Here is a 21,502-nt window from a genome sequence, read left to right as displayed (position 1 = left end):
TTCTTGTTTATTGTAAGCTTACCTACGTGCTTTTTAAGTAGAAGGGCAGGGTATAAATCTGATAAATAATCCTATAAATAAATGGGAAAATTTGCTTGGGTTTAATAGAAACAATTTATATGAACATCGGAACTGTTTTAGTTTTCTGTTATATAAATGTTTTGGAAGAGTAAATCAGAAGAAAAGGTGGTCTGGCTAAATATTTACCACTAGATGACACTGTTGCATCATGCTGTTTCTTAAACTTTGTGAAATTGTGACATCTAACCTTAGTTGGACCCCAGTTTAGAAACATCATTAGAAGGGCTGCCATCTTTTGATTTCAAAATTTTTGGCTCCTGGGCAGAGTATCTCTGAGCATTTTTAAGGACAAGGGAAGGACCTAAAGAAATGATGCCTCTGAAAATATACTGAGTGCTGAGTGAGAGGAACCAGTTTCTGTTCGGTTTTTTTAAAATTCTGATAAGTGTTTTTAATTGTTAATACAGTCTACAATCTTTATACAGTTCATGGGTTCTCATAAAATCCTATGAAGTGAGGATTCACTGAATGTGTACAATCTGTAGCTCCTTGTTTTTGGTTGACATTAGCCACTACTGTACAACACCAATCAGGAGGCCAGGAGTGTGCTAACCCTTGTCTTCATCTTCAGGTAGCAATGATATGGATGCTGTAAAGAAAAACAAACGGGATGGAACAGAAGTCACAGAGAGACGTAAGTGAAGTACTTTCTAGAAATGCCTGGGTCTTTAAACTAGTTCACTCAGACCACATAAAGGTAAAAGGTAGCACACAGTCACTTTCCCTCTTAATGCTCATGCACTTTAATAGTCTTCTATGACATTACAATATCCTAAAATGTGCTTGTTTCCCAGTGTTTTTCATCATGTAATAACATCTGATATTATCACATAGTGAACTTTTAATAAAACCAGTTTATTACCTAAATGTGATAAACTGGAGAGGGGAATTAACTTATGCTAAAGTCTCCACCTCAAAATCTGTTTCACAGTACCTGTTCAATAGGTCCAATGCAGGAGAATTATCTAGTGTACTATACTTCATGTGCTTATCATGATGGAACTTCATTTCATTCTCTTTACAGTTATCACAGAAACTGTTACCACCAGACTGACATCTCTTCCCCCAAGTAAGTGGCAGGTGATCAGAATTTAGCAAGTGTGCGTGTTTCAAGCATCCACCTTATTTTTGTCTATCTGTGCCTCCTTTTGACAAGCCCCTTGTGCATTTATGTCTCCCAGGGTCATAGATCCAAGGGGGAAATATCATATTATTGCTTTTAAATGCTCTTTTCAAATGCTACCCAATTATCAATAAAGATAATTGTGGATCAAAGTTTAGCTCCACTGAGTGTATGCTTCGCTTGGCTCACAGAACTTGACACAGTTCAAATTAATATATGGAATGAGTTGGTTTAAAAAACTGACCTCCTTATTCCATTTAGAATAATAATCTAGCAAGAAAATCTGAAGCTCAAGTAGTTGTACTGAAACAGAAAAAAACTATATAAATGTATTATCCAAAACAAAAAGAGAGAATATCCACAGAAACTATGGGACGATCTTATAATGGCAGTAAAGCAAAATAACTCTGCTCTATTTTGGAAATGAACTAGTTCTCGGGGACCCAAAATGCCCTCACCCCTAGACACCCATATACCAGAGGATGGCTGGACAACCTTTTTTCAAAATTTCTATGATGACCATAAACAGTCCCCCTTTTTGGGACTGATCAAGAAGGTCAGAACTGCACACCAGAGATGGCATCTGCGAGGCCTTAATTTTAATGACAACTGCACTGGGTGAAGGATATTATTGTATTTTATTGGTGTTTTAATTGCGGTAAGTTTTGTATGTTGTATTTTTATCAAATATGATGTAACCCGCCCTGAGCCTGCTATGTCGGGAGGGTGGGATATAAGTCAAATAAATAAATAAATAAATGCATTGCCAAATCCCACTGTTCGCCTACCCTTCCATTTTAGGTAGGCATCTTTTAAGGGTGGGGGGGAAGGTTTGGGAGGTGTCAGTTATCAAAGACTGTTAAATAAAATATGGAAATATTGTTACTGTTTTAAGCATGTTTGTATTTTAAGTTAAAAAACCCTTTAATTGTGTTCGTCGGTGTCCTTTATAAAATTAATATCTTCACTATGACACACTGATTATGGCAAAAACTTGAATGTTCCACCACAGATAAAAGATTGCTTTATCTTGTTTGCACCCTACATGAGGATGTCATACCTCAGAGTGAGATATAATTCGCAGGGCTCACTAATCCAATAAGGACATTTAAGGGATTGTAACAAATGAGTTTGACACCCCTGGACCCAAAACCTTGAACCTGATCCAAAACCTTGAACCTGACCTGGTACACAATCTGGAACCAGTGCAGCTGGCAGAGCACATGTTGAATGTGTGCAGTTAACGCTGTACCTGTGAGGACCTGGGCCACTGCATTCTGGACCAGTTGTAACTTCTGGATCAGCCTCAAGGGCAGCCCCACATACAAGAACCAAAGCTTGCTTCACGTCACCTACCAATACTGCTATATGCAGATGACACGGCCCTGCTATCTAGAACACCGCTAGAATTATGATGCGCACTAGATTGTTTCTATACAAGAAGTTACAGTAATCAAGCCTAGAGGTGGCCATTGCATGGATTACAGTGGTCCATCTTTGCTGGATTCACTGTCAGCTGACTCTGTTTTACCCACCTCACCACAACCTCCAAACCCTCAGCCAGGTTTCCTGGGGCACTGGCCAGCCAGCCAGCCATCAACAGATACAGCTGGGTGCCATCAATGTACTGATGGCAACCTTGCCCAAAACTTCACACCAGCTGGGCAAGAGGGCACATATAGATGTTAAATAACATCAGGAAGAGTATAGCTCCTTGAGGAACCCCACATTCCATGGGGTATTGAGAGGACACCCTCTCTCCCAATGCCACTCTCGATCCCCAACCATGGAGGAACAAGACAACCCACTTCAAGGCTGTCCCATGTACTCCAGCGTATCCCAGCATGGATGCAGCAAAATTTCCCAGGATGGAGGGAAATTCAGCTGAGATCAGCTGAGAATCAACTTCCAAAGTTAGTAATGGCAGGGCATCTATAAATCTGCTTGGCAGCTGCTCAAATTGTGTGGTGCCAAGGGCTTGGCTCAACTTGCATTGTGGCAGTCAAGAACAATATGTTTGGCTGCAAACACAATTGAGACCAAGTTCTTAGAATCCTTCTCTCTATATAATAACCCCAAACTTCAAATGTCAAAGCATTAGCATGGTGGCAGTAGAAGCACAGGTTTTGAGGTGGCGGCACGTGAGAACTGTACCAATAATTTCCACTGCTAGCTAGTAATAGTTGCTTTGGAGTGACAATGGCTATTTCCATTGTTGGGGGTGTTAATGTATACTAATGATGTAATTCTCTTACCAGAGCAATCGTTTGCACTGTTACTCAATGCTCTTTTTAATAGGTCTGTAATCACTCTCCATTCCCCAAGCTCCATCTGTTTGTCACTTGAATGGAAATAAATTAAAATCGCTGAAAACAAAAACAAATAGCAGAGAATCTTCTGGCCTTTTAAAAACTGACCAAGTAGCAATCGTATCCCTGACAAGAGTCAGTCATAACAATACTGTGGTATTGCCAGTTTAGTGTAGTGGTTAAGTGTGCGAACTCTAATCTGGGAGAACTGGGTTTGATTCCCCACTCCTCCACTTGCACCTGCTGATGTGACCTTGGGTCAGTCACAAGCTCTGGCACAGCTGTCCTTGAAAAAGAGCAGTTTGTGTCAGAGTTCTCTCAGCCCCACCCACCTCACAGGGTGTCTGTTGTGGGGAGGGGAAGGGAAAGGAGTTTGTAAGCTGCTCTGAGACTCCCTTGGGTAGTGAAGGGCGGGGTATAAATCCAATCTCTTCTCCTCTTCTTCTTCTTTTGAAACATCTTCCAAAAATTGCACATGGATGAGTCCTGGATAAGTTATAGGGCGACATTAAAGACCTTTGTGCTCTCCAGTGAAATGTTTCTTCAGCCTTTCCTTATGCAAAGTGTCTCATTGTGCTTTTATCTGACAGAAGGAGGTGGTAGCAGTGGGCTCAAAACAACAGCCTACAGTGGAGGAAGTGGAGTGGAAAAGAGGACATATACCCATGGCAGCAGTTACGTCACATCCAGTAAGTGGTCCTTAAGCTATTTTATTTATTTATTATTTGGATTTTTAGGCCACCCTTCCCTGTGAAGAGGGCTCAGGGCAGCTTACAACAGAGTGAGACAATATATAAGTTAAAAACAATTATAAAATACAGTACAGAATCAATCAATAAAACAGGCTATTCCAAGATGGTGAAGAATTTTGACAAAAAAATTGCAAGTTCCCATGGCCTACCGGGGGAGGGCAGGTGAGGGGGGAGCTGGAGACCTGGCTAGGTCAGAGGGGACAGGAAGGGAGCCAGTTGCTGAACCTGGCACAGTTGGAGAAAGGCCAGCATGGCAACCTTGGTAACCTTGGCCTCCATTGACAAGGTGGCATCCAGAGTCACACCTAGGCTCTTGACGGTCAGTGCCGGTGAAAGGGGCACTCCATCAAGAGACAGGAGTTGGCAGCCCAATCATGGCCCACAGGGCTTTTTTGTAGAAAAAGCCCAGCAGGAACTCATTAGCATAATAGGACATACCCAACAGCAGGGACTCATTAGCATATTAGGTCACACCCCTGACAGCACAGCATATTAACATATTAGGCTACACCCCCATGTTACCAGAAGTGTGGCCATCCAGCCACACCCACCTTTTGCTTCTTATTCTGTTTACCTTGTTTGTTGTCAAAACCCAGGGCTTTTTTGTAACAGGAAACCCTTTGCATGTTAGGCCACACACCCCTAATGTAGCCAATCCTAATGAGTTTCTGCTGTTGGATGTGGCCTATTATGCTAATGAGTTCCTGTTGGGCATGGCCAACTTGGGAGCCAGCTGGAACTCTGTTCCTGTGCATTCCTGCTCAAAAATAGCCCTGAATCCCCATCCAGCCACAGAACCTCTGTCTTACCTGGATTCAGATTCAGCCAACCGTGCTTTAACCATCTCACCACAGACTCCAAACCCTCAGCTAAATTTACAGGAACAGCATCCGCCCAGCCACCCATCAACAGAAATAACTGGGTGCCATCAGCGTACTGATAGCATCCCAATCCGAAACGCCACGCCAGCTGGGCAAGGGGGCACATAGATGTTAAACAACTTCAGAGAGAGGGGTGCCCCCTGAGGAACCCTGCATACCACTGTCATTTCCCCACCCAGCACCACCCTCTGTCCCCAACCATGGAGGAATGAGGTGAGCCATTGCAAGGCTATCCCACGAACTACAATGTCAGTGAGGTGCTGAATCAGTACATTATAGTTAACCATGTTGAACGCCGCTGTAAGATCAGCAGCCCCTTCGCACCACAGTCCAGCTGCCTGCAGAGATCATCTGTGAGGGTGACCAACACCGTCTCCATCCTGTGGCTGGGGCAGAAGCCAGATTGGAATGGATCCAACACTGATGTGTCATACAGGAATTGCTGGAGCCATTCTGCTGCCGCTCTCTCAATTGCCTTACCCAGAAATGAAAGATTCAAAACTGGGTGGTAATTGGCCAGATCTGTAGGATCTAAAGTTGGTCTTTTTAAGAGCAGGACTACTGCCGCCTCCTTCAGCAAGTGAGAACATGAGTGAAAACATAAATGGGAATGAGTAGAAAGAAGAATGAATCATAGAGAGTTTTATAAGTGGAAAATGAGCAGAAGACATAAAGTCTCTTACCATAATATTTACAAGAAAATACAGATCGCAAATAGTAATGAAACCCCATTGCCAAAGTTTAAGGCTGATTTCTTAAGGTGGGAGTTAATACTATCCATAATTATAGGAAAAATCACTACAAGACTGTATGATAATGTGTCCATGGTTAATCAGTTCTCAGTGTTGTATCTTGATTTCAGCACAAAAATAGCACAGAGGAATCAAATGTATATATACTCGTCCTTATATGGTTTGTGCTGGAACAGCAAAGCAAACATAATGTTCCAGCAAATATAAAAGGCATGTATTCAGTCTGGATTTGTCTATCCACCAGTCCTCCAGACAGCTCGAAAACATATGATAAATTAAAGGGCTTGAAGTCCTTATGTTGAATCTTCATCTGAATCCCTGTGCCACTATAAGACCAATGTTTGGAGACTGAGCTGTTAACTAAGAAGACTTCTGCTAAACTTTTGCCTTGACCTTGAACTCACTAAAAGCATGTAGGCAAACAATTATCTCTCAGTCATTCCTTCACTGCATTATGAAGCTAGTAATATTGACTACCTTATAGGGCTATTGTAAGAATGACTGGCAGTTAAAAGATGAGAGAGAGATCCATGAATGCATATCTCAAGCACTTTTCATTGGCAAATTAGTGGCCTTGGGAAGCTGTGGGATTCATATGAGAGGAGATGTTTTCAACCCTTCTTTTATTATTTTCCCAACTTCAAATGCCTCATTCACAAGAGCAATTTGCAACATTCAGAGTTTCAAGGTTTCCTATATTGGGGAAAATAGTGGCTCTGGAGAGCTGTTTGATATTGGGTCATGGCACAAAGAGAAAAAATTAATCTACAGTATGGCTTTGATCCAAAATGGAGGACTCTACACGTGCTATTTCTCAACAAAACCTGTTCAGGATATCTGATCTCCCAGCAGTGTAGTTGGGCCCTGACAGAAATGCTCTGAATGCTGGGAAATGCTATGTAAGAAGTAAATATTTGTTATTGATCCATGTGCCACACACTCTCCTCTTCCTGAACTCATGCAGGCCTGCAGAGCTAGATGTAGAGAAGTTGTCTTTCCCTGGACCATTAGTCATACCCCACATTAAACACGTCACATTAATATGTGTGGCCATTTTGTGCCATATGTGGTGGTTTCTGGTACAGTAATCTAAACTGTGCTGCAATTAGCAACATGGATACTGCTTCCGTTGCATTTGCTGAAGGAACGGCCCTCATATTCTGAGGTGTGGCAAAGTTACAAGCAGCCAATCAACAGAAGGCAGTAGGTGTCAACTTTCAGGACATTTATTTATATTTCTGCTTGTCTGAGTGGTAGGACGTTCCAGGGATAGCCCTTGCCTGGGTTGGGTCCTTTTTGGGGAAAGAGAGCACTGGAGACTTAGGGTGCTTTTTAAAGAATTTCTTTTATTTACAAATATACAGGTACAACACAGGCGGAGGCACAGAGGCACTCCTACAGGGCTGCACATCAGATCTACTACCCCAAGATCTTTCTCCTCAGAGAGAAAGATCTTGCACCCCTTGATATTCAACCAACTAAAAGCAGAATTTGTCTGCTTCTGTCTCTGATTTTCCATCATCTTCAAAAATGACCTTTAGTTTGTCTTACACACACCTGTCCGCTCCATTTGGCTGAGAGCTGGGATTACCTCTTCTGGTCCCTGATGGCTGCTTCGATAGAGGACCACTGAGAGGATATTCAACTATCATTAAGAAACATTGCTATACCTCTTATCATGTAGGATAGACTCAGCCACAGAGATCAGAACCCAAGGACTTATATCCCATTTCTATCCAACCTGTCTGTCATGGAATTCTTCTGTCATGGAATTCAGAAACAGCAAAAGGTCTCCTGTCCAGGTGCTGAACATAGCACATGCCAGCTTAGTTTCAGCAGGCTTGCTGGGTCTTATGCTTTCCAACAATACTCTGGGACCAACTATACTTAAATAAAGGAATATGTGTGTGCATGCACATGACTGCATGAAAGTGCACACATGCACTGTTTTTAAACATTCATTCCTTATGATCTGGCCCACACAGGACAGATTCCGGGACAGTTATCTAAAACCTTTCAGCTGTATCAGTTGCTATAACCCAGATGGTCACCTTCCTATTCCTTAAAGGCCTATCTTAGTAGCATCCTGAGTTAATCAACCTATGGCCTGATCATATGCATGCATTCTAAAAAGTAAGATCCCCTGAGTACACTTGGAAGTAAGTTGCAGCCTTAGTTTGGTTTATACATGAGACCAGTGTTTTAAATGTAATGTTGATGCCAGTAAGCAAGCATTCCAGATTTGTGCATTTCTCTGTTGATTTGGAATCAGTACCTTCTGACACCAGAATGCTGAAACCTAGACTGTTTTGTTCTATAGCTGGCTCAGGAACAAGAGCACCATCTTAATCGTTGTGTTCAGAAGTCATTTTGAAAGTGGGCCAAAAGTGGTTTCAGATTTTTTACTTAAGACTTGCAGAACTATATATTGCATTTAGTTCTGTGATGGTTTTAAAGAACTTTTCTTTTACCAATTCAGCTGCTGGGGCTGATTTTTCAAGGGATGGGATGGCACAGGGAAGATCACAGCCATCCAAAGCCATTTTTCCACTGAAAAATGTTGCCCGTAAATCACATTTACTCAGTGAAGGGAAACTTACTGGTACTTGTATTTGTCCCCAGTAGGGGTAAAAGTTGCTCAGGGGTGGCATTTTCCAGCTTGAAAAGGACAGGTGAGAAAAGGGTTAAAAGCCTCCCCACCACAACCATTCTCTCCCTCAAAAAAGCAGTCCTGGAATCTACATTGGGGGGGGGGAGGAGAAGAACATCTGTCATGTGAAATAATCACATAACTAAGTGTAATGTATAGTTCATGTTTGCTGTACTTAACTTCGAAGTCAAATGACAATCTGTATTTTGAGGACGACATTGCTTCCTCTTCTGAGCTACTGCTGCCAAAAGGTAAATCCAGCAATGGCAGTTTAGGATGGTTTTTGTAGAATTCAACTGAGTAACTAGACAAGATGTGACTAGATCTTCCCGGTATTCTTTTGTAAAACTAAGCTGCAGACACACGCAATCCCAATGCAGACTAAGGCCATGTGGAGATGGAAGAGTAGCTTTAATCCTTCTAAAGTGCAGGCTCATTTATCCAAACCACCGTCTCCATACTGGTATTAGTCTTTGAAGGAAGAAAAAAATGCACAATGAGCACTCCTTACTTCTTTCTCTGTCAAGACTAACAGCAGTGTGGGACTGGCAGATTTAATAACATGAAATCATGCAAGGATGGAAGGACGAACCCCCCTTCCCCTAATGCCAAGGCCCTAGGATCAGGACCATGAAGGTGATTGAGTTGGAAAAGGCTCTGGACCAATTCAGTAATAGATCTTCATTCCAGCATCTCCTCTAGCTTAACCATAGAGCTGCTAGCCAATATGCATTTACTTAGGAGTAAGCCCCATTGAAGTCAGCAGGGGTGAGTAAAACATGCATTGGGTTGGGCTGCATACTCATCCCCTCTTTGATATTTTAAAAGGCTTTGTGGCTCAACCACAGACATTGTGTGTATTTCCAGGACAGTCCAATCCATTGTACATGTCTTTCACATATCTGAGGAGGCTTTGTTTCATCAGCAGGTGGGAATGCTAGAATGAACTCCTCCTCTTCCTCCTACAAGCAAGCCATCACTCCTTCCTCTACTCTTCCCAAATCACCTGGGTCAACCTTTGAGCGAAAAACCTATACCACCCGCCATGCAACATATGAAGGTATCATAGACCATGACAAGGGAATAGGAGTGGTAGGAATGTATTGACTAATTATCCCAAGTATCCTAACCTGTCAGTCTGCGGTTTGCCATCTATACTATATAGATCCCAGCCATTTGGGACCCATTTACTCTTTTAACATCCTGCTGTGTCCTGTAGTGAAAAAAAGAAAAGAAAATACTGCTGTGTCTATTCATGACCTTTTCAGAATGCTCATACATATCATTGCAGAGGTTTATTTACTTCTTTTACAGCCTTTATAGTCCCGCTTTCTCACTCCACACAGAAACAGCAATAGTTATCACATTTTTTATCAGCAATTTTCCTCACCTCTTCCAAATTAATCCACTGATGTTCTGAATACAACCTCCAGGAGCTGTTTTTAAATTCAAAACAAAGCATTTGACGCTTTATATTACATATTCAAGACATGACATGATATACAATATAATGGACTGCCTTGCATTATAAAATAGTAGGTAGTAAAGTTTTTAAAAGAGAGAACTGGTGTAGGGCCTGCCTACACAATACATTGTTTCTGGATCTGTCCCCATCTCTAGCCAGAGCACTGTCAAGATGGTGCTTAGAGAGTTGAGTTTCCGGGAGAAAATGTATGTGAAATAGTTTGAACAGTTGAAAGTCCAGTAGAAATGCTAACTATGAAATGTCTCTTTTTCCATAGGGAGCTCCAGTGCAAATTCATCTCCAGAGTTTCCAAGAAAAGATTTGGGTACGTTTTTCTATTATTAATACTGTGAAGGCCAACTTGAGGTCACATGCATATCAATGCCTTATGGTTAAAATTCTATGTTTGAAAAATTACCATATCTTTGACTGGAATAAATTATGCAAACTAGATAGATGTGCTTAATTGTCATTTTTAGTTTCATTGCAAAGCCTTTTATTGCAATCAATTAAATTTATGTAATAATTGCAACTGTAGTGCTGTCTTTTTTTCAGCTTTCTAAGATAAATGCCAAACAATGGCATTTAACATTTATTTTGTTTTTACAGGTTCCTCTGCTACCAGAGGGCGAAGCCAAACCCGAGGTAAGCTATAATTTCTCTATGTTTCTAAATAAATATGACTATGCTACAATTTTAAGATACAAGGTAGATGTGCTCAAGGGGATGGAATTTTTGAGCTTTTATGTACTCTAGTATGCATAGATTATATCTCATTTTTTTTAAAAAAGATTCTTGCTCACACAATCACATAAAAATATTGCTTGCCTTAATATAATCAATACACGTATCATGGAGTGTACTGTCAGTCTTTAAGAAAAAAAAGACATGGGTTGAGAAACATAATAAATGTCATGTATGCCAAAGCCAAGATTAATTTTAGACAAATTTCCTAATAAAAACCAGAATGCAGTGCAGGGTGAACAATCAGAACAGGATGCAGAGACTGGTGTAAGAGATGAAGAAGCAGAAATATGAACAGCAACAGCAATGGAAATTTGGAGGTCTGGAGGCTCACGTACAGGACCTTGAGTTACCAATACATCACTCACTTCACAATGAACCATTTCTTTCCCTTTGTCCTCCACAGAGAGTGAAATCCGAGTGAGGCTGCAGAGTGCTTCTCCATCAACCAGGTGTAAGTGTTACATCTGTTTTTCTGGGTCTGAACAAAGGTAGCTGGATCTCCTCTTGATCAATAATCCATGAGTTTCAATAGTGACCTCTTCCTTTGGACCATTTGCTAGTCTTCTTATTTTTCCATGATGTCATAACATATTTTCCTATGCTCTGGGTTGGTAACTGAAGGGTCACAAAAATATATATGGATAGGGAAGTAAGGGTCACCCAGTCTGACAGTTTAAAAAAAGTTTCTCCCCTACCTATAAACATTTAGCCTTTCCTTTGTATAAGGAGCTAAGTGTAGCATACATGGTTCTCCATTCTTTTATCACCATTAACAAACCTGTGAGATATGTTAATCTAAGGGGGATTGTTAGACACAAGGTCATCATGTGAGACCTGCTCTTGGTCCTACACTCAAACCATTCTATCATGGTGGCTGCTATCATGACCCCCCAGCTGCTTTTTGCAGTTAAATTATGCACTTGGGAAGCTGAACGCCGATCCTCAATATAACATGTGTGGTCTTGGAGAACAAGGAGTCCTGCTGTTAAAATATGGCTGCCAAAACATAAACCATCCATCAGTTATTTTTAAGATGCAAAGCAATAAAGCATTCCAATCCCTACTGAGATCATCATGTTTTTCAGATGTGAGATAATTCATTGAGATTTCAGGTGCGGTTTGTGTTTGGAAAACAATGTTTGCAGTTATGCCTCAATATCCCTTGTCTCTTTCAGGGACCGAACTGGATGACGTTAAACGACTTCTTCGGGGAAGTCGCTCAGCAAGCGCCAGCCCAACACGGTCCTCATCAAGCACACTCCCAATACCCAAGAAAGCTGTCGTGGAAACCAAAATGGTTACAGAGAGCTCCCAGTCAGGTACATCGTTGTTAGACTGTGAAATAAAGACCAATGAAATACCGAAGTATTCAAAGGATCATTCTATACTGTTTGTGTCCAATCACAGAACAATGTAGTGACTAGTGAGAATACCAGAGGCCACAAAAGCAACCCTAAGAACTAGACTACATGTAATTCTGGGGTCCATGTCCTGACCCTAAAAATAACTGCTGAGGGGGCCTCCGTATGGATAAGGTCATGGCACTGGGAAGAAGGGAGGGGGGGTTAGCTCTCTCCCTGTTCCGTTTCCTTGACTGGAAATGCCCCACTCAGGCTGCTTTAAACCCCAGCAGAGAAAAGGACTGGTTGCTTTTATGGCTGCCTTTTCCCCCTATAGTGCTTAAAGAAATCTGGGTAGGGAGGCGTTTCAGATTGGAAAATGGTGAATGGAGAGATTTAAATCCCTCTGATACATATCACCACTTCTCCCAGCTACTTATTGAAGTTAAATTATACGTTTGGTAACCTGAATACTGATCCTCAATATCACATATAGCTTGATCTTTTATTTTTAGGCTGTAATAGTACAAAATAGGTGAAAGCTGGTTACAGGATTGCCCAAAGGCATTCCCCAACTGGAGCAAAGCACAGCACTTTAAAGTCTTTACTTTACATGGAACTGGTGACACCATGATAAGCCTTTTTACATTGGCTTCTTCAGGAACAGATCTAGGCAAAAGCTATTTTTTGCAGTCCCAGTGAATTGTAGCCACTTTTTAATAATTTTGCAGTGTTGGCACAGCCTTGGCTTATTGTCCTCTGTCCTCTGCACTGGAGCTATCTTCCTGGTTTCAGCTTTACAATTTTTTCCCCTGCAACATACTCTACTGACTCAAATGGGCAGATTTCTTACACCCTTAGAGACAAGAGTTGGAAACTGGAAACCAAGGGATGGTGATTGATAGATCAGGCGGTATAGAGTACTGTGGGATAAGGATGGACCCTAGTGGAGGGATCTACCATAGCAAGGGCAGATGGTGAGTTGGGAAAGAGCCTGTCCGTGCAGAGGGCACAAGGTAAAGAGCAAACAGCAAGATCTACACAAGTAGGAATTCTCCTGCTTCTTTAAGTCTGGCATGCAACTGCAGCAACTTCCCTACGATGCAAATCGAAACACCTGCAGGTGGCGCCAGTTATCCAGGCTTTCCCTTCCAGATCATCTCCCTTCCTATATGCTATGTGACAACTGGGCAACAAAAAGGGCTAGAGACTTATTCCTTTAAAAATTAAAAGGTGACCAGGCAGATTGGGTAAAGAGATCATTATAATACCGCAGTTGCAGATTTTTAAAAAGCACTCCAGTGGCGGGGGGGGACAGCATTCACTGGGGGGATGGGGGGGCTGAGGCAAGGAATATTGTACCAATTTGGGCAGAACTTTCACAAATGTGAACCTTCCTATCCACACAGTTTGCAAAGGCACGTTGACTATATTTCCAAAAAGATTATATTAAACCAAGATCACATCAAAGTAGGGAGAAGCTGGAAATGTTGAATAATAAGGGACAATATCATGTGGATTCCCCCAAAAAAACACCTGCTCCAGTTTGGATGACAGATTCTGTGTGGACTGTGGAGACAACCCCTAAAACATGTTTAGAATTCCAGAATTTCATATTTTACATTGTGCAGTTCATGTGAGAGGTGCAGAATACGTCATCTCTTCCAAGTATTAAATACTGTACAAATCTGATTTTGGACTTCCTTTATTACTTTCCCTCCAGTATCAGGAACATATGACACAACCATCTTGAATGCTGCCCTCCCACCATATATGTGGTCCTCCACCCTGCCTGCAGGGTCATCTCTTGGTGGCTACCACAACAACATGGCCCAGAGCTCATCGCTGATCAACACTGCAGCTCATTCTTCTGGATCAGGTACACATGAATGGCAGATGTTACACAAGATTGGGTATCGTTTTTCTTAGAATCATGGAATAACTAATTATATGATGGACACAAGAAGTCTTAAGGGCTTCAGAGGAAGAATGAAAATTAGAAGGTACAGCATCTAAATAAATTATATACATTTTACTTTTCTCTTCCAGCTGCCCCCAATTAGCTTCACGGTTTGCTTTTGTTTTCAGGGTCTAATAATTGCCCTCCCCCAAGCCAAATTATTTCTGTTATTCTTAAATTTGAAAATAGGAAGAAAAGTTGCCTTCTCTGGGAGTGTGCAACTCACTTTTCTTACTAAAGGCATCTAGATATGTTTTACTAAACCTACCCTTCCCTTTTAATAACTTCTAAAAGTTTGTTATTGTTATTAAACCATTCTACACCCACTTCAGTCCAGATTCATACCCAGATTTGGGATGGTAACAGCCTTGGTTACTCTGACTGATATTCTTCACAGGAGAATTACAACAGGGAGTATTTTGATTTTTCCTAGACATCTTGGCAGCTTTCAATAACATTGACTATGATATCCTTCTGGAGAAGTTGGCTGAACTGGGAGTAAGGAGGCACCATACATCAGTGATCCTTTTCCTACTTGGCTGGTCATTTCCAGAAGGTGGTTTGAAAAGTTGTGCTCAAACCTTTAGCATATCTGCTATGAGATTCTGCAGAGGTACCTCTTCTCCCCCATGTGGCTTAGTATCTACATGGGAGAGATTAACCAGGGGTTTGGTAAGAGGCACCACCAATATAAGACTCCACTATTCCCTAATAGCTGAATCGAGTGTGGGGTTGAGTCTGAGGAAGTCCTGAATAAATGCATGTAGAAGGCAATAAGGTGGATGAGGGCCACTAAACAGAGGTTCATGCCATACAATACAAGTGCTAGTGGTCAATGACAGAGCCACTTGAGGACTGAGGAGTCAGCCTGTCCTGGACTGGGTTGCAACCCCCTTGAAGAAGTTAGATAACATTTTGGGGGTGCTGCTGAATCCTGGTCTGCAGTTGGAAGCTCGTATCTCCCTGTAGCACCTGGCACCTTTGTAACCATGTGTGTTTGTAACTGCATTTGTCTGTACTGTGCTGAAGCTGTGTCTGTCAGATGTCTGTGTATATGTGCATTTGGGACTCAGGGATTACTGCTGTGTTTGCTGCTGTGTTTGTATGGCTGGCTGCACATCTCATGCTTGCATCTGGATGAGCAAGGCTGGTGTTGCCTGCTGCAGGACACGTGCTTCCCTGCACCTTCCCAGAGTGCCTCGGGACAAAGAAGACAAATGCCATTATTGCTCAGTTGGAAACTTGGCAGAACAACAGGCTTTCCCACCATTGCTGAACTGTGGGAAACCACGTAACCCGGCCTCCTATCTGGTTTTGGCATCACAAAGAAAACTTCCTTTATGGCCCATGGACCAGGCACATCTCTCTGCAAGTCAAAGGTTGCCAATGGAAACGACGGTTTCACACCTGGCCACATGGCTCTCTCTGAAGTTAGGGTAGAGCATCTGCATATTGCCCCCTTCCCCTCGATTAGGACGTCACAACTCTTTAACCTACAGCCGTAGTAAAGAGGACAGACCCTAAGGGTTTATTGGCCTTAAGCCAAGCCCAAAAACAAGCTTTTAAAAAGAGAAACACAGCCTTGTTTCTCTGGTTAACCCATCCCTCCTTACCTTGCAACTTAAGTGCTGCAGGTGATTCTTACTGCGTTCTCGGGAGTCGCGACCCGAGAACCCGCACTTGGCTTGGCTGGACCAGTCCGTGTGTTTTTAGAGTTCACCCGCTGATCCTTAAGCTGCCCCATTCCTTCTACGAGGAGATTTCTTCTCAGCTTGGACCTCAGATAAGTATAAGCGATATCCTGCTGTGTTATCTCCCTTGTCTGTTGAATTTCTTATTTTCCTTGCTGATTGCTTTCTATATACTATTGTAACTAAGGAACTTGTGTGATTCTGCATGTGCATCTGTTTTTCGTATGCTTGAAAACTGCTTAGTAAAAGGCAACATTTATTCATTAAACCTAGCGTGTTGTCTCACTTCCTGGGAAATAGGAGCGCTCGTTGGCCAATCTGACCTCTGTATACACGGGAAAATTACTCACGCCACACCCACTGTCGTACATAAGTCTGAGTTGGGCATTCGGAACCGTCCTTAGAGGAGGTCCGGTATCACCTTTTATCAGCTTTGGCTGACCTTCAGAAAGTATGATTTGTTCACAATATTCTGTGCTCTGATTACAACTAGTTGAACTGTCTTTAAAAGTGGTCCAGAAACTCCTGTTGGTTCAGAATGGCTCATGAAATACTACGTGTAAAATGGGACTGTTTTTGTGGAGAGGTCAATGAAAAAGGCTGTTTCCTGCCCCATTGCTGCTGTGTTTGTGGAGAGGTCAATGAAAAAGGCTGTTTCCTGCCCCATTGCTGCTGAAATGTTACTGTACTTTTCAACATAGTCAACAGTCTCTTCCTTTATTCTTCACATTCCTCTGCAGTGTTTGGAGTCCCAAACAATCTGGCTCCCAGCTCCCCCAATATGAATGCAGGCCTCGGTACTTCTTCAACAGGTGTGTTTTCTCCATCTTTCCTCTTTACCTTTTTCAAGAACCTTGGCGCATTACGAGAGTGCACTGGATAAGACTATTCTCCCTTCTCCAGTCCCAAGGGTTTCCAGCCTCCAGGTGGAAGCTGTAGATCTCCCAGAATTAGAACGTATCATGTCCAGGTGACAGAGATCTGTTTCCCTGGAGAAAATGGCTGCTTTGAAGGGTGGAGTCTATGGCATTGTACCCCTTTGAGGTCCTGCCCCTCTGCAAACCCCTCCATCCTCAGGCTCCACTCCCCAAATCTCCAGGTATTTCTCAATGCATAGTTGGCATTCCTCAGGGTCCCTCATGTCAGTGGCACCAGAGGTACACTGAGAGTAATCCAGTTTGCTTCAGTGGATTTACTCCATATTGGTGCCTCTTTAAACAGGGTTGCTTATGCTAGCTGGATGGTTATAGGCATCTGGTCATATCTGAGAGCGTAATTTAAACTGTATATCAAATGCACGATGAATCAGCCAGTTAGCTGGCTTCAGTACTGCAAAGGCTTTCAGTATCTGGAGATGGTGCCTAAGTGGAAGACACTGTGACTATCTTTGCTAGTTAAATAAATGTGAACCTCATCCTAGGACATTTTCTTTTTAGTGTTTGGTGTCCAAAACAATCTGGCTCCAAGCACATTTGCGGCCACCAACAGTGCAACTACAACCTCAACAGGTCAGTAACTACTATGATGAGCCTACAAGCAGGGATGAGATTTGTGTGTGTGTGAGAGTGAGAGAGAGAGAGAGAGAGAATTCCATCCACTCTCCCCCCTCTCCAGCTGGCCACTCACAGCTAAGCTGCCAACTTTCAGCACAGCCACCACCGGCTCCTGCTTCTCCTCCAATCCTCCCACACCTGCCTACTCACTTGCCTGCAGTGCTGCTGCTGGGGTGGAGTGCAGCTTCCACTTCTCCTCCCTAGCTAGCTAATGCAGTGGCAGAGGGGCAGTGCTAGATGGGGAGGAGCAGGCCTCGGTTCCTGCCAGAGCGCACTGGAGCGCCGCTCCGCCAGTCAGGAGCCCAGGGGGCGGGCACATAAGCCCCGCCCCCTGCTCCCACCAGACATCAGTTGGGACACGGTGGGTGGGGAGAAATGTTCCCCCATCTCCCTGAGGCCCGGGGTGGTGGCCTTGGACTCATAGGGGCAAATTCCACCTCTCGCGTGAGAGGTAATTCTGGCTCCCCCAGCTGTCCTTAGGGGCTCTTTTAAAAGTTATGGCAGCCGCTGCTGTTCTATTAAGATGTTAATATTGGCTTATATTTTTCCATAAAGTACCCCTTTTTTCCTTTTATGCCAGTTAATGAAAACAGTTAATAATTTCTCCTCAACCATCAGAACATGCTTTATATTGAAATATTATTATCATTATTAATTAGTACTTCTTCCTATGCTCCTCTACTTCCTCCTGGGGGAGGCAGCCATCTAAATCTCTCCCTTTGGCTTCCAGTAATTTGAAGAAGCAAATTGAAGAAGTGTTCTTCCCCCCTCCCCCCCCCTTTTTAGCAGCATATGGAGTAAAGAAAAATACTACCCAGAGCTCCGGTGTGACTAGTACTGGTGTTTCTACCTCAGCTACAACAGGTAAGTCTGTCTCTTGTTGCACAGGGTGTGGAAAGTGCTCCACATAATCAAGGGGACAGTAGCCTTTCTGCAATAGATAGCCATACTCATGTATGTTGCATGTATGAGGAGTTGTATCTCCTGACACTAATGATTTCACAGGCACTGTTGGGTAGGTGCTCCTGATCTCAGCCCACATTATTCCCAGCAGGAACAGTATTTGCTCTGCTAGCTGAGGGAAGTGTGTGTTAAGTGCTGTCAAGTCGCTTCCAACTTATGGCGACCCTATGAATTAATGTTCTCCAAAACGTCCTATTGTTAGTAGCCATTCTCAGGTCTTACAAACTGAGGGCTGTGGCTTCTTTTATTGAGTCAATCCATCTCATGTTGGGTCTTCCTCTTCTCCTGCCTCCTTCAACTTTTCATAGCATTATTGTGTTTTCCAGATACTCTTGTCTTCTCATAATGTAATCAAAGTACAGTAGTCTCAGTTTAGTGATTTTAGCTTTGAGGGAACATTCAGGCTTGATTTGGTCTAGGACCCACTTAGGCCCCCGGTCACATGGCAAAGTAGCCGCGGGAGAGGCACGGATGGTGGGTGGATTATCTGGGCACGATCACACCCCAACATCTGGGAAGTGGAGCGCACTCGTGGCTTACTGCTGACAATGCGAGTTAAAAAACTAGTACCTCCAAGGTACTAGTAAACGTTTGCCACAGGCTGCCTCCAGACCCCTGTGGTGTGATCGCGCCGGCGTGTGGCATTCCCCTCCGGTCCCTCGTTTACCCACCGGCGCCAAGGGAAGGACCGGTGGTGTGCCGCCAGCGAGTCTGATCGCGTAATCGTGGATCAAACCTGCGTGGGGCAATTAGCCACGCCTCCCCCCCCCCCACGATATCCGGCCCGTGTGCCTGGGGCCTTAGTTGTCTTTTTGGCGATCCACAGTATCCATAAAACTCTCCTCCAACACCATGTTTCAAAGGAATCCCCTTTCTTCCTGTCGGCTTTCTTCATTGTCCAACTTTCACACTCATACATAGTGATGGAGAATACTATGGCATGAATTATCTTGGTCACCAGCAACACATTCTTATACTTAAGGATCTTTTCTAGCACCTTCATGGCTGCCCTTCCCAGTTTCAATCTCCTGACTTCTTGGGCGCATTCTCCCTTTTGGTTGATGATGGAGCCAAGAAATAGAAACCCTTGAACAATTTCAGTTTCTTCATCATCAACCTTAAAGTTGTGTAATTCCCCAGTGGCCATTACTTGTGTCTTTTTGATGTTAAACTGTAATCCTGCTTTGGCACTTTCTGCTTTAATCTTCATCAGTAGTCATGGGGAAACATGTTTTACCAGGGACTGAGTGTTTGAAAAATGTAAAATCAATGCGACAGAGACTTTCCCTCCACAAAGTTAACACTTTTCTTCAATTAATCAAATTAATTTAATTGTTTTAATTTATTAAAGTTTCTTTTATAAACAAATATCAGATCATCATATTTTTGTACGAAGGTGTTCTTCACTGAGTGATCACATCTGCAATAATAACACAACTAAAATAATTAATTCTAAACTTGCATTTATAGAATAACTAGCCTGATACCCGTGCTTCGCTACGGTATTTAACTTCTGTAAATCCAGTTATAATACTGATTATATAAAGTTTGAAATGTAACATTTGTTGTAGGAATTCTAATGGAGAAGACTGTAGTGTAAAAAATGAAGTGAGACATACATACTTTCCCCCCCCCCCTACTGAAGGACCTCTCTGTAGACTGCTGGGGCGGGCTCCCTCATGGTTTTAAGCACCCTGCAACCACTGCTGCACCTGACAGACAACCTCCTGTTAGGTGTAGGAGGTGGGGGGATTATGTTTAAAGGCATCAGGGAGGCTGGGCCAGCAGCAGGGCTAAGGCAAACCTCTCCAGTGGCTGTAAGCATCCAACCTTCTCTTCTACACCTGACAGGCAGCTGCCTGTCCAATGTAGGAGGGGAGGGGGAAGGAGTATTAGAAGCCACTGTGGAGGCAGGGCTGGCAGGATCACTAAGGCATTACTGCTGGGGCGGGCTCCCTTGTGGCTTTAAGCACCCTGCAACTGCACCTGACAGCCTGTCATATGTAGGAGGGGGGAGCATGTTTGAAGCCATAGGGAGGCTGGGCCAGCAGCTTTGCTTCACCTCACAGGTGGTTGGCCACTCCTGATTTCCTCAACAGTCATTAGCTCTCTGTAGCCCCCTGTAACTGTTTTTTTTTTACCTCAGAACACTGAGCTCTGCAGCTGACAAATCAGAGAATGGGGGGTGCAAGGAGGCAGCTGCCTGGCAGCCACATAAGAATGAATGGGGGGAGCACATTTTATCCCTTTTGACCCCCTCAGGGGGTCGAGTTTCTAAAAATCGCTTCTTAGTGAGCATCTATGCCATGATAGGAGCGCTCTCCCCGAATTTGGTGTTTCTAGGTCCAGCGGTTTGGCCTGGGCATTGATTTTATGGTGAGGGGACTTTCTTTTATATATATATGGATTACTGTGTGGGATGGGGCTGGTTTAGCTGAGACCTGGTAGGATCTTGCTTATTAACTATCATAGGTATAGCATATTTTAATTTCCCATGTGCTACTTTACCATGCAGAATATAATTAAATTCTTGTTTTTCCCCAATTTATTTAAACTTTCCATTAAGGGCTTTGCCATTTAATACCCTGTATGCTAATTTAAATTAATTAAAAAAGAGAATGTTTCTGAAAATGATCATATGTTGTAAAAGGTTCACTTAAATGCATTGTTGCTGTCAGACATAGGCAGTACAATCCTACACAGAGTTAACCCTGCTAAGCCCAATTTATATCTTTAGAAATATGCTGATTTTTAATCATTAACATATTTTTACTTTAAAGCTATCCCCTGAAGAAAGTGCCTCTGGTGATCCTACCAGTATATTTTGCTGGCATCGGCATGTGTCACAAAATTGCAAGCAGTCTTTTGAGTCTTAGACCTTTCAAAGTAAAACCTGTCCCTTTTTTCTCTGACAAGCAGGCACTGGTGCAACTTGAAATCTGTTTTGCACCTAACATCGCCTAATCTAATCAGGAGTGCCTTCAGCCTGAAGCAGAGTTCTGGGGAACTCAAAATGCTTGCTCATTACAATGTGACCTTTTAGTTACTGCTCTACAGCTGCATTTGGATTTTGGCTGGAAGGACTTCCATCTGGCCCTTTCTGCACTCACAGCATACTGCACAGTATCCCAGCAGTCAAGCCTTTAAACTTGCCTTTGGATTTGTGTGTGCGCCACCCACATCAGTCTTACACCATCCGGTGTATTTATTCTGTAGCTACAATTTAAAAACCGCT

General features: G+C 43.0%; 1 protein-coding gene across 4 annotated transcripts in view; it reads left to right on the top strand.

Annotated features, from left to right (window-relative positions):
• Positions 1-21,502, top strand: part of COL17A1 (collagen, type XVII, alpha 1) — a 95,452-nt gene that overhangs the window by 8,481 nt on the left and 65,469 nt on the right. The window contains exons 2-13 of one of the 4 annotated variants that reach the window (XM_015420124.1): positions 653-715; positions 1,106-1,150; positions 4,104-4,202; positions 9,477-9,608; positions 10,291-10,338; positions 10,623-10,658; positions 11,164-11,211; positions 11,936-12,079; positions 13,824-13,979; positions 16,492-16,563; positions 17,188-17,259; positions 18,091-18,168. In XM_015420124.1, coding sequence (XP_015275610.1) covers positions 664-715; positions 1,106-1,150; positions 4,104-4,202; positions 9,477-9,608; positions 10,291-10,338; positions 10,623-10,658; positions 11,164-11,211; positions 11,936-12,079; positions 13,824-13,979; positions 16,492-16,563; positions 17,188-17,259; positions 18,091-18,168 — 982 coding nt within the window. In that variant the 5' untranslated portion in view covers positions 653-663. Of the gene's footprint in view, positions 1-652; positions 716-1,105; positions 1,151-4,103; positions 4,203-9,473; positions 9,609-10,290; positions 10,339-10,622; positions 10,659-11,163; positions 11,212-11,935; positions 12,080-13,823; positions 13,980-16,491; positions 16,564-17,187; positions 17,260-18,090; positions 18,169-21,502 lie in introns of all 4 variants that reach the window. The other 3 variants (XM_015420126.1, XM_015420123.1, XM_015420127.1) reach the window with 3 other exon arrangements.

The sequence above is a fragment of the Gekko japonicus genome, unplaced genomic scaffold (assembly GCF_001447785.1).
Source record: "Gekko japonicus isolate JY-2015 unplaced genomic scaffold, Gekko_japonicus_V1.1 scaffold29, whole genome shotgun sequence".
NCBI lineage: Eukaryota > Metazoa > Chordata > Lepidosauria > Squamata > Gekkonidae > Gekko > Gekko japonicus.
The sequence above is the reverse complement of the archived record's forward strand: the minus strand, read 5'-3'. Positions and strand labels throughout refer to the sequence as shown.